The 11,703-nt window shown below is 30.3% G+C and overlaps 1 protein-coding gene across 1 annotated transcript; it reads left to right on the top strand.

Moving 5' to 3' along the window:
* Positions 1 to 3,976: 3,976 nt before the first annotated feature.
* On the top strand, positions 3,977 to 5,772 carry LOC108201879 (uncharacterized protein At4g22758). Its single transcript, XM_017370214.2, has 2 exons — positions 3,977 to 4,703; positions 5,364 to 5,772. Exons 1-2 carry the CDS (start codon positions 4,475 to 4,477, stop codon positions 5,540 to 5,542), a joined length of 408 nt encoding a protein of 135 aa, XP_017225703.1. The 5' UTR covers positions 3,977 to 4,474; the 3' UTR covers positions 5,543 to 5,772.
* The last annotated feature ends 5,931 nt before the right edge of the window (positions 5,773 to 11,703 follow it).

Here is an 11,703-nt window from a genome sequence, read left to right on the forward strand (position 1 = left end):
TCGAATCATCAAAAATAAATTACGGTTTCGGTTTAATCAAATATCAGGAATCCAAATAACCTTTTTAATTGAATCGAAAAGCCGTATTATCCGGATTTGAATTTGTACATATAACTAATTTAATTTTCAAATTATTCCTCAATTTAATTATGTTTTTAACCTGTTACAACTAAGTTTAAAAGTTATAAATGATTATTAGCAACTTAAAATTCTAAAATTTAAATTTTAATATCTATAAACTCATTTTTCTTGTAATTTTTAAGATTTAGTAGAATATGTAGTTCAATTCTTATAATAGTTCTTATAATTAATATTTGTAATCATCATATTGACTATATTTAATCAAACATAATGAATCCTTTTATATATATACTAGTATTATCATCATAAAAATTTATATCACTAATTATTTTTGAGTAACTTACACTTTAAACCCATAAATTTAAGTGCTTTTTTGACTTGGTCTCAAATAAAATTTCTTGTCAATACGCACCCTAATATTTAAAAAGCGCTTGGATATGCACTTTTTTGACTGAATATGGTCAAAGGGGTGTATATCAAAGCGTTTTTTAAACATTAGGGTGCGTATTGACAAGAAATTTTGTTTGAGACCAAATCGAAATAGCGCTTAAACTTATGGGGTACAAAGTGTAAATTACTCATTATTTTTTTATTTATTATATTATATATTGCCCTATTTATTTTTAATAAGTATATTAATCATGAATATTTTTAAAAAAAAATAGAAATCAAAAATCTGATCGGATCTGGATATTCGGTTTTATATAAAGTAATGATCCGAATCTGAATTTATAAAAGAAAATCCGGACTGGCTATCCAGTCTGGTTTTTCGAGTAAAATATCCATATATTCGGATGTTTTTGAACCAGATATATACTGGACAGGAAAGTCGGATAATCAGATTTTTGGATTTTTATGCTGACCCCTATCAAAAGTCAAAACGTCAAATAAAAATAAAATACACAGAAGCACAGGAGGTATTTTTTTATTTATATGACATCATTTTATTATTGGATATTTTTGTGCATATAAAAAATTATTATTATTATTAAATTTATTTGTTGGTATAAAAAATATAATTTCTAATTCACTTGTCAGTTGTTCAAGTATTTTTTTGTTAAAGACAAAATTTCAAATGCGACATCCAAATAAAGATTCTATTCTAGTTTTACATGTTCCTTAAATTTGGTCCTCCACTTTCTTATCCTACTTTGAAAAATATACTCCCACTTTAGGAATTCTTTTTATCTTCATCTTTTCATTCGACTTGTGATCCATCAAATTAATTTTCTACAACATCGGTGTCTTTCCAAAGATAACAATATTTTTTCTGTGCATTAGTTAATACTCCGTCCATCTCCGTTTCAATTTATATGTCTATTCTTTAAAAAAAGAAAAAAAAGTTGTATCAAATTAATTGTCCATTTCCACTACAAGTCTACAATACAACATCATATTTTCAAAGTCAAGTTTACATAAACGTATTTCCTAATTATATTTCCTAAATGAATCTCATTCCACATATTATGATCATTTAATACAATTAATTTGTGAACATTTATTTTTCTTAAACTGTGTAATTTTTTGAAAGTGGACATCTAATCTGAAATTGAGGGACTAGTTTAATTTAAGGAAAATGCTAAGTACCCCAAATTTTGTTCCCAAAATTTTTTCCCAAATCTATGTGGCAAGTTGTGATTGGTTATACTCATACTAATAAATAATGGGACCCCCTGTATGCACATAAACCACCCAACCAAATTCCGCCATGTGTTTGACACGTCATTTGGAAAAATAATTTGGGGACAAATTTTGGGCTCCCTAGCATTGCTATTAATTTAATGGCATATGATATTCTTAACATACACTGAAAATTTCAAAAAAAAATTAGTTTAGGGATGGGCGGGGCACGTACTTTGGGGTCGGTGAGTGCTATCCCCGTCCTCGATACCCGAATTCGATATACATCTCCGATCCCGCCCGAACCCCGAACGAGAATTCTTTTCCACCTCGATTCACGTCCCGAAAGGGGAACGAGGATTCCCGGGAGAATTCGGAAAATTAATTTTTTAATAAAAAATAATGATTTTATAATATATAATGTACTTTTAAAAAAACAAACTACTAACTCGTAATACACAATAAAATGATATTATCTCATATTTTAACATCAAATCATACTAAAATTATGTATAATATAAATAAACGACAATTTTAAAATTATAAAATATATTATATTTCAATATAATAATGATCGATCAATAAAAATAAATATTATTTTTAAATTTTAATAATACTATAAAAAGTATCTATTTTTTATAATTTATCTGGTATAGTGTGTGTGTGTGTGTGTGTATATATATATATATATATATATTACTCCCTATGTTTTCAAATACTTGACGTTTGACTTTTTAGCACACAATTCTAAGTGTTTTGACTGCATATTTAAAATTATTATTTTTAAGGTTTTCTTTTTTTTTGAATAAAAATATTAAATTTATACTTTAATTTACAAAAAGAATATTTTAAAAATATTAACTCTAGCTATGCAGTCAATGCACATAAAAAAAATGTGTGCACAAAAGTCAAACGTCAAGTATTTAAAGACAGAGGGAGTATTATATATATATATGGTTAATTATCAAACTCATGACTCAAGTCAACAAAATATATCAACTCGATCACTGATCTCCACGGGGTGTCACTTTAATCACTAAACTGAATTGATGGTATCAAAAACATCACTGTTAACTTAGCCAACGGAATCGTAGACGAAGTGACAGCTACGCACTACATATGACAAAAAAATGGCTGACAGAGCGATAGCTAGCAGAATTGATGACAAACGATCGGTTAATTAATTTTTTATGGGATGTTTGTACCGAACAAAGACATGGATAAACATTTTTATTTTTTTCCAAAACTAATATCTTTATCTTAACTATGTATTTGGGAAAAAAATGAGAGGAATGCTACAAAATGAGAGGAATGCTCGTGAGCTCCTGGGTTTACCCAGTGCGCACTCAAAGGGTAGCGGCTGCGGGTTCCTACGTTAAAAAAATAATAATAATAATATCTATCATAATCATTTTAAAATACCCAAGTTGCAAAAGAAAATACGAGACAAGTATATGCAACTTCAATTGTAACATGAAAATCACTGTTTTCGACTAGCGTTGCAATCTTATATATTCAATTGAGATTTTAAAGAATTTTTTCATTTATGAGATACGGGTGCATTCAGTTTGGATTTTGAAAAATGTATTAAAATCTTGGAATATTTAATTAGGATGTTAAATTATACTATAAAATATTGTGGTATTCAATCTTGATTTTAAAATGCTTAAAGTCAAATGATATTTACTTAAAATTGTTTAAAATTCATTAAAATTTAATGATATTCAAATGCTGATTAATTTTTTTTTGACTTAATAACATGATGGATATTGTGAGATTATTTAGTATATTTTTAATTTTTTTCGAAATCTCACCAAAATTTATGGGATTTGAAGCATTGTGATTATATTCTAAAACTGCATGTTGATTCTGCGATATTTATTTAAAATCTGTCTAAAACAAAAAATCATATATAATTTATTATATTTTATAAGTTATATGTAATCATTAAAGTCCTATTTCAATAGCCGAGATCGAAAACATGATTACTTTTGTAAATTTCCCAAAGATTGAAGCGAGTATTTTAAGATCAAGGGAGGAGTACTCTTTTCTAGAAAACATTGAACCACAAATATCTTTGCGGAAAAGTAACAAAAAGTTTCCCATTTATTCAGATTCTTATCCCATAATTACACCCATTAATAGAAAAACCACATAAATATCGTACTATCCATTATTCCTATTCATTATTCATTCAACCAACCAATCTTCCCACAATTACACTTTTACCCCTTCACGTCCGATATAAGTACAAAAAAATAAGCCGGGTCGGTGCAATGTACTAACCTCGTGTGCGTATCCCAGTTATCTATATATACAACACTTCTCCCCAGATTGGTCCGAACCTCAACTCTATCGAACTCTCTCAAACCCTAGCACATTCCAGAAACACCAACACACACAAACACATAATTCTCCTTCTTTTTCTTTATCTCTTTTATTTATTTTTATTTCTCGTCTTCTGTTGAGTTTTTTTCTGTGGAATTGGATTGTGAATGGTGGAAATTTTTGTTGAGTTGTTGATGATCTCCCCTTACACATCAAGGGGGGTGTCTGGTTCTGTTTCTGCTATCTTCTCCTTTGGTTCTTGTAAAGAAGGCTGGTACTTTCGCTGCATTGGCCTTGACCCCTGAAGATTTTTCAGCCCAGTTCTTGTTTTTCTGTTTTTAAAGACGTGAACTAACAACCCTTGATTGATTTTTAGTGAATTGTTTGGTATTTGATTGATTTTGTGGCCCCTTGATTGGATTATTTATTTATTTGTTGTGAGAAGATGTTGTCTAAGCAGAAGAAGAATCAGGGTGATAAGAGGAACAGGCTGTTGGTGAGTGTGACTGTGATGGGGAGTGCTGGACCGATTCGATTTGTGGTTCATGAGGAGGAGCTTGTGGCCAATGTTATTGATCAGGTGCTTAAGTGTTATGCTCGTGAAGGGAGGCTCCCGGTGCTTGGATCGAAACCGGATAATTTCGTGCTCTACTCTCCCATTGCTGGAACTGAAGGTATAACCATCACTTCTTTCTTGTTATTGTGTTTTGATTTTATGTTAGAGTATGCTATGTTTGGCTGAATCTAGACAGAGATTGTTTGTTTTCCTCCGAATTTTCGATGAACCCTGCCTATTTGTTGTGTCTGCATTGCTTGCTTAGTTTGATAGAATTGTTTTGTTTTGTATTGTATACTTGGTGGAAAATGTTTATACTGGTTGGTTTTAGGTTGTGCGCAAAGATTGGTACTCTGCCTATTCGTTATGTATTTGTTGCTCATTTGTGTAGTATGATTAAATTGTATTGTTTTGCATTGTATACTTGGGGAAAATGTTTATACTGGTGTGGTTTTAGGCTCAAAGATTAGTACTCTGCCTATTCGTTATGTATGTGTTGTTCATTTGTGTAGTATGATTGAATTGTTTGTATTGCACAACATGTTTATACAGAATGTGAATTTAGGTTGTGCTGAAAGATTAGTAAGAGCTCAATACTTGATAGAAATTGGAATGATTTTTGAGTTTTGAACCTCGATTAACAATATGGGTAGTATGGTAGGGGGGATATTCACTTGGTTCATCATTCAGTATGTGATTGACAATCAGATAGCTACACATTTGATGCACTCTTATGTTTTACATTTGCTTATATGTGTTTTGATTCATATGTTTTCAGCATTGAGCCCTGCGGATACAATTGGGTCATTTGGTGTGCGGAACTTCATGCTGTGCAAAAAGCCAGGGTTGGACAAGGCTATTGAGCAAGATGCAGCCCCGAAAATGACTCGAAAGAGTTCTGGCAGCTGGAAGACATGGTTTAACAAATCTCTTAATCTGAAGATTTCTTCCCATTGAATTGGAGCAAGTGATTGGATCACTTGGATAGGATTTTGAAATGAATTTCGTTTCATGTTCAAGATTATTTATGTTCTTTTGTTATCCTTTTTTTTCAAAGTTTCTTCTGTTTTGCGAGACCAACAAATGAACCTTTCGCAAAGGTTTGTTTTAAATTGTTTTGATGTTACCAAATAAAGCTGACAGACTTTTGGTTTGGCTATCTGTTTTAAATTTGTGGCTTACTTTTCTCCAGTTCTTAATGTTTGTTTTAATCCTGTGATTCCTGTCATTGTTGGCTTTTGGTGGCAACTGATTCTGTAGTTCACTACATACAGTCCATGTTCATGCTGATCAGGGGGATGATGGGATCGAATTAGGAGCCGTTTGGTTCATAGTTAACGAGCCCGGTTGATGGGAATTGAAATCTCAAATTCATGTGTTGGTGTTTGGATTTTTGTGACATAGAATGAAAACTCCAACCTCACATGTAGGGTAAATCATTCTTTACGTTTTTTTTAGATACTCGTTCTCATATTACTCATTCACGTGCTCTTCATTTTCGATTCTTATTCACACTCATGATCCAAATGTCCTCTCAGTTTTTCAAGTTGGAGGATTTGATATGAAATCCTTGAGTTCTGTTAAGTGAAAAGATAAGGTATGAATTATGATATGATAGATTTGTGAACGGCGGGGAATATTGGTAGAGAGATATCTATGATTGACTCTGATTGATTCATGTATTAAGTATATGAAGCAAGGTGTATATGACACAAAGTATTGATCAAGATAGGCTGAGACTGGCTTATTTTAAGCTGGTATGTTGAATCACAGAGCATCAATGTGCATACAATGTTTACAAAACAATCTGTTTGGCCTTTGCAGTGGAGTAAACGCTATTGAAACATGAAAAATGAGGGTTGGCAACTTGCCATGTGCAAGATTTGGCAGTACAGAGTGAGAACATGTATTCTTAAGTTGGTCAGTTAACTACTGGGTAGGGTCTTCTTGGTCAGAAACACACATGTTACTGAAGAAAAGATTAACGCAAGTTTCATATTTATATTTTGGGTCTTTTGTTTCCTGACAACGGTGCATAGATTTATTTAAATGTACGGGGTTGTTGGATCTATATTTTAAGGGCTCATATTCAATCTTATTTTTTAATGGATCCGTTATTAATATCCGCGGACCGGAAAAGTTTCTTTCCGCGAATATTATCCGCGTAAAGACGAACTCCCGTTCCACAGATATTTATAGCTGATTCATTAAAAAATAAGATTGAATCCGAACCTTTAAAATATAGATCTAGCGGTCCTGATACAGTGTTACATAAGCTCTCCTTACACACACGGATGTTGTCAAAGTAACGTTATTTAAGTTCAATTCTGAGTTTAGGGTGCCCTTCAGATGGTGCAGCCCAAACACTATATACTCAACTAAATTATGCACACTGATGGGCCGCTCAAATTGAACAAAACAACTACTGCCTTTGTGATATTGGACATATTTTAAATTTCTTACAAAATATAATTTAAAAATTACTTTTACAAAAATTTTAAATACAAATTTAAATTTAAAATTTTATATAAAATAAAATTTAAAACATAAATTATTAAATTATAATTTTTAAAAATTTTAAAATAAATATCAAATAATATAAAAAATATATAAAAATGATTGGACTCTGAGTATGTATATTTCTACGAAAAAAAATGGGATGTCAACTGATTAGAGTGCCACGAAGAGAAATAATTGTCACAGCCACGCAGCTTACTCACACGATCTTATATTAAAAAAAAGCCTATTTTACCTAACATATTTTTCTTGTATATATGTTGGCAATACTTTTTATTTCGCCTAGCCTTTTCTTTTCTTTTCTCAGATTACTTTGCCTCGTGCGTATAACAGGAAAATTTTTGTTAAAGAAATGAAAATTTATTAGACAAATACTAAAAACATCCTTTATGAAAGTAATTTTTATCTAAAAGATGCTACTGGGTAAAACTGAGTAATCGTACTTTTGAAAAGAAGCATTTTTAATTTTTACAAAAAATTAAAACTTACATTTTTGTTTATAACTAGACCGGACAATTTTTTACATAAAAACACGCCAAGCAAATTTACATAAAACACACGAAATATACGACTGAGATGTAGTGTTGATTTAGAGCAAGTCGAACACATACCCTATATCATGTCCCAAGTTATTATTTAGGCATTTGATGGAAAAAGTTGCTCCAACAATATCCTAGTGATGCCTTATATCACTAGGAAAACATCCTCAACCCCTATTTTTGAGGCACGTCTCTCCTTGCCCTATCCCATATTTTATTATAAATTTTCATCAACACTCACTTTCTCTCTCTATTTTTATATTATGCTTTAATGATGAAAAAGAGTGTTTAATGATAAAATATTAAACATCTTGTAAGAATAAGGCACATTGTTGGAGTTCAAGCTACTAAAGTATGTCCTAAGAGCACTCCAGTGGGCTCCTCAAACAAGCTCTTAACTCTAAAATTTAGGAGGATATGAAAAATTAGAGCTCCAATGGGCTCCTAATAGCTCTTTAAAAATTTAAGAGCTTCCTCTCTCTCCTTTCTTTTAGAGCATCTCCAATGGGCTCTCTAAACAAGCTCTTAAATCAAAATTTAAAGAGCAAATCAAAATTTAGTGCTCCAATGAGCTCCTAGATGCTCTTTAAAAATTTAGGAGCTCATCATCTCTCCTCTCTTTTAAAGAGCATGTAAGAGCTCTTAACTTCTTTTTCATGAATATAATATTGATTTCCCTCCAACTTTATCTCCAACAATCTTCTCTTTTTACTTTTCTCTCTCATTTATATGAATAAAATATGAATAAGGAGCAAGTATAAAGAGGAGCATTGGAGTTGAAATCTTTTTCAATGTCTTAACTCATTAGGAGCCAAATATTATATTATATTTTAAAGAGTGAGTTAAGAGCACCATTGGAGATGCTCTTAAAGAGCATCTAGATGCTCCTAACTTATTTTCTTTGAATAAAATAATGACTTCCTTCTATTTCTATTCACTTCTCTCTCCAACTTTTCTCCCAAATAATAATAAAATATGAGTTAAGAGCAACTATAGAGAGTAGCATTGGAGCTCACACATTATTCAATGTACTAACTCACTAAGAGCCACATTTTATATTATTGTTTAGGGAATGATTTAGGAGCACCATTGGAGATGCTCAAAATACTAGAACATGATATTTTATAATATATTTAGGGTATCAACTAAGACACTCTTGGACTTGCTCTTATTATTTATCTCTCGGATACACGACATGACACGACACGACACGACACGACACGACACGACACGTTACGCGTGAAATAGATAGATAAATAAATTTTTTACAATATAATTCAAAGTTTAGTTTTTCAATATTTATAATATTTATTTTATAAATAAATACAATTTATCTATCTTTGGCTTATGCTTAAGCCAAAATTTGAACAACTTTTGTAAAATTTAAAATTTCTGTGTACTAATTTGTTATCAGTTTCATGTTATTCTGTGTATATTTTGTTTTATCGATTTCCATTTCGTACGGTTTAAGTTTAGAGTATACGGAGTACATAAAAATATTTCGTTTATTATAATTTGTATCGTGTCTTTTTTAATCGTGTCGGGTCATGTTCCTATTAAAAATTTGTATACATAACTTAAATTTGTGTCGTGTTCATATCTATTCACCAAATACACAAAACATAAATATACACGAATATTGCTAGTCTATATATAACACACCAATTTTTAAAAAGTCCACTAATTTTCTTTACAATATATTAACTTTGAATTCAAATGTTACCAAATGAGCTTAGATAAAACTTGTTTGGCTTCAGCTTTTTTTCCTTAAAACATAAACCTATCTTTAAAAAATGCTATGTTTATATGTTTTCTAAATATAATAGTATTTATCTTTCAACGACAAGCACTTATTTGCGGGAAAAAGATTTATAAATTATTTACATATTTTTAAAAAAAACAAAGAAAAAGAAATCAAGCGGGATCAATGCATATCACCATGCAAAGACTTAACTTACATGCATAATAAAGTCAATTAAAGTGAAATGCATAAAATAATATGACCATGCAAAAACTTCCGCAGGATAAATTCACCCACCATTCTCCAATCTTTAAATCTCCATCTCGTATATTCCCCGCACGCACGCACTTAAAATCTCCCTATCAACACCGCCGCTTTGACCAAAACATGCATATACATGCACAAGTGTGCATTTTCTCGTTTATCTACCCACACCATTTTCTTAAAATTTTCCACCTGCACTATTCTTAAACAGTTTGTCCACAATTCACTTTGACTTGGCTTCCTCCAAGTCCATGACTTGTAAATTCCGTCAAATCATCATGGCATGTTTCTAAGAACTTCACGTCTTCCCCCTCGCTCTCTTTCCTATTTTTTTCGCTAGCTATCTTTGGGGAAACTCGAAAGGAAAGTCTACTTAGGATAGAAAATATGCTTTGGATAAGATCATATACTCCCTCCGTCCCATCAGGTTCTTTACGTTACTTTTCGACACGCATTTTGAGACTCTTATAAAATATAGTTCTATAATATGTTTTTTTTTTTTAAAAATCCTGAAAAAAAGTTTGACGTTTAAACTTTTATTCAAAAAAAAAATAATTTAAAAAAATGTCATTGAACTATACTTTATAAGAGCCTCAAAATGCGTGCAAACAGTGAACGTAAGCTTCCTGCTGGGACGGAGGGAGTATCAGTTAACTCCTGTATTATTATATATATTCTTTGACATTGCACGTGTTTTAAATCATTTAATAGCTAGTATTAATTTTACTTTGAAAGATTTCTATTAATTGTAGGACAAATTCTCTCACATAGATGAATCATTTTTATTATATGATCAAAGCAATCTTAAATGTAATAAAGTCAATCCGAGAGGTAAAAGAAAGTGCCGGACGTTATTGGAACGTTTGGATTAACTCGAAAGAGGAACTTATAATTTATATATGACAATTGAGAAAATAATTGGATTAACTCGAAAGAGGAACTTATTATTTATATATGACAATTGAGAAAATAATTGTAAGGGAAAATTAACTTTTAGTTTATGTGTATTAATATTTTTTTGGTATTTATAACTTATCGTTATCGGATATACTTCTTTTGTCTCATTTTAGTTGGCACATTTCTATTTTTATTGGTCAAATTGACTAAGTTTTGATCAAAGATTATAAGTCATTCTTTTATTATTTTAAAAAAAATGAAAATCACATCTTAAAGTAGATTAAAAGTTGCTTCCGGTGACATATTTTTTTTATTTTTTCAATTGATAAAATATTAAGAAATTTTAGTCAAAATTTGATCAATTTAACCGGCACAATACCAAACGTGACAACCAAAATGTGACGGAGGGAGTAATATTTATTAATATTATAATAAAATATTATGAATTATTTTTTAAAGTAGTCTCATACATTTTTGTAAATCCAAATTTTAAAAATAAAAAATAAATCACCAAAAAAACTTGTATTAAATTTCTCAGATTCTAACTTATAAATTATTTCCTATCAAAATTAAGGAAGCCCACTCATACAAAGCTCATGACAGATGGCAACGGGTCGGGTCGGGTTTATGAGATCCAGACCCGATCCATTATATTTCGTGTCGGTTCGGGTCCGGGTATCTAAAATGAAGATCCAAATTTGATCCATCGGGTTTCGGTTCGGGTCAAATTCGGGTTTAATTCGAATACTTAAAGAAAATATAAATAAAAACTAAAAATTATATACCTATCATTTGAAATGAAATACATGTTTTCAAATGGCTCCTAATATCTTTTATTTTCAATAAGTTGTAAACAACAAAAAAAATTATCCAAACACTTAAAATAAAAATTATTTTTCATTTATAATTAAATTCTCGGTTATAAGTAATAAGCACTTTTTTAAGTTATGTCAAATATCCCCGTGTCTAATACCAATATTTAAAATAGTTAAAATTTAACGGAAATGAAATCCATTATTTCATAAATTGAAATTTTGAAAAATAGATTTTAAATTAAATCATAGATACTTTTTAATAAAATGATTTTTTTTATATAGTATTGATTTTATATTATTTATAATAAATGACCAAATTTTGATTAATTTAACTTAATCAATTGA

The sequence above is a fragment of the Daucus carota genome, chromosome 9 (assembly GCF_001625215.2).
Source record: "Daucus carota subsp. sativus chromosome 9, DH1 v3.0, whole genome shotgun sequence".
Taxonomy (NCBI): domain Eukaryota; kingdom Viridiplantae; phylum Streptophyta; class Magnoliopsida; order Apiales; family Apiaceae; genus Daucus; species Daucus carota.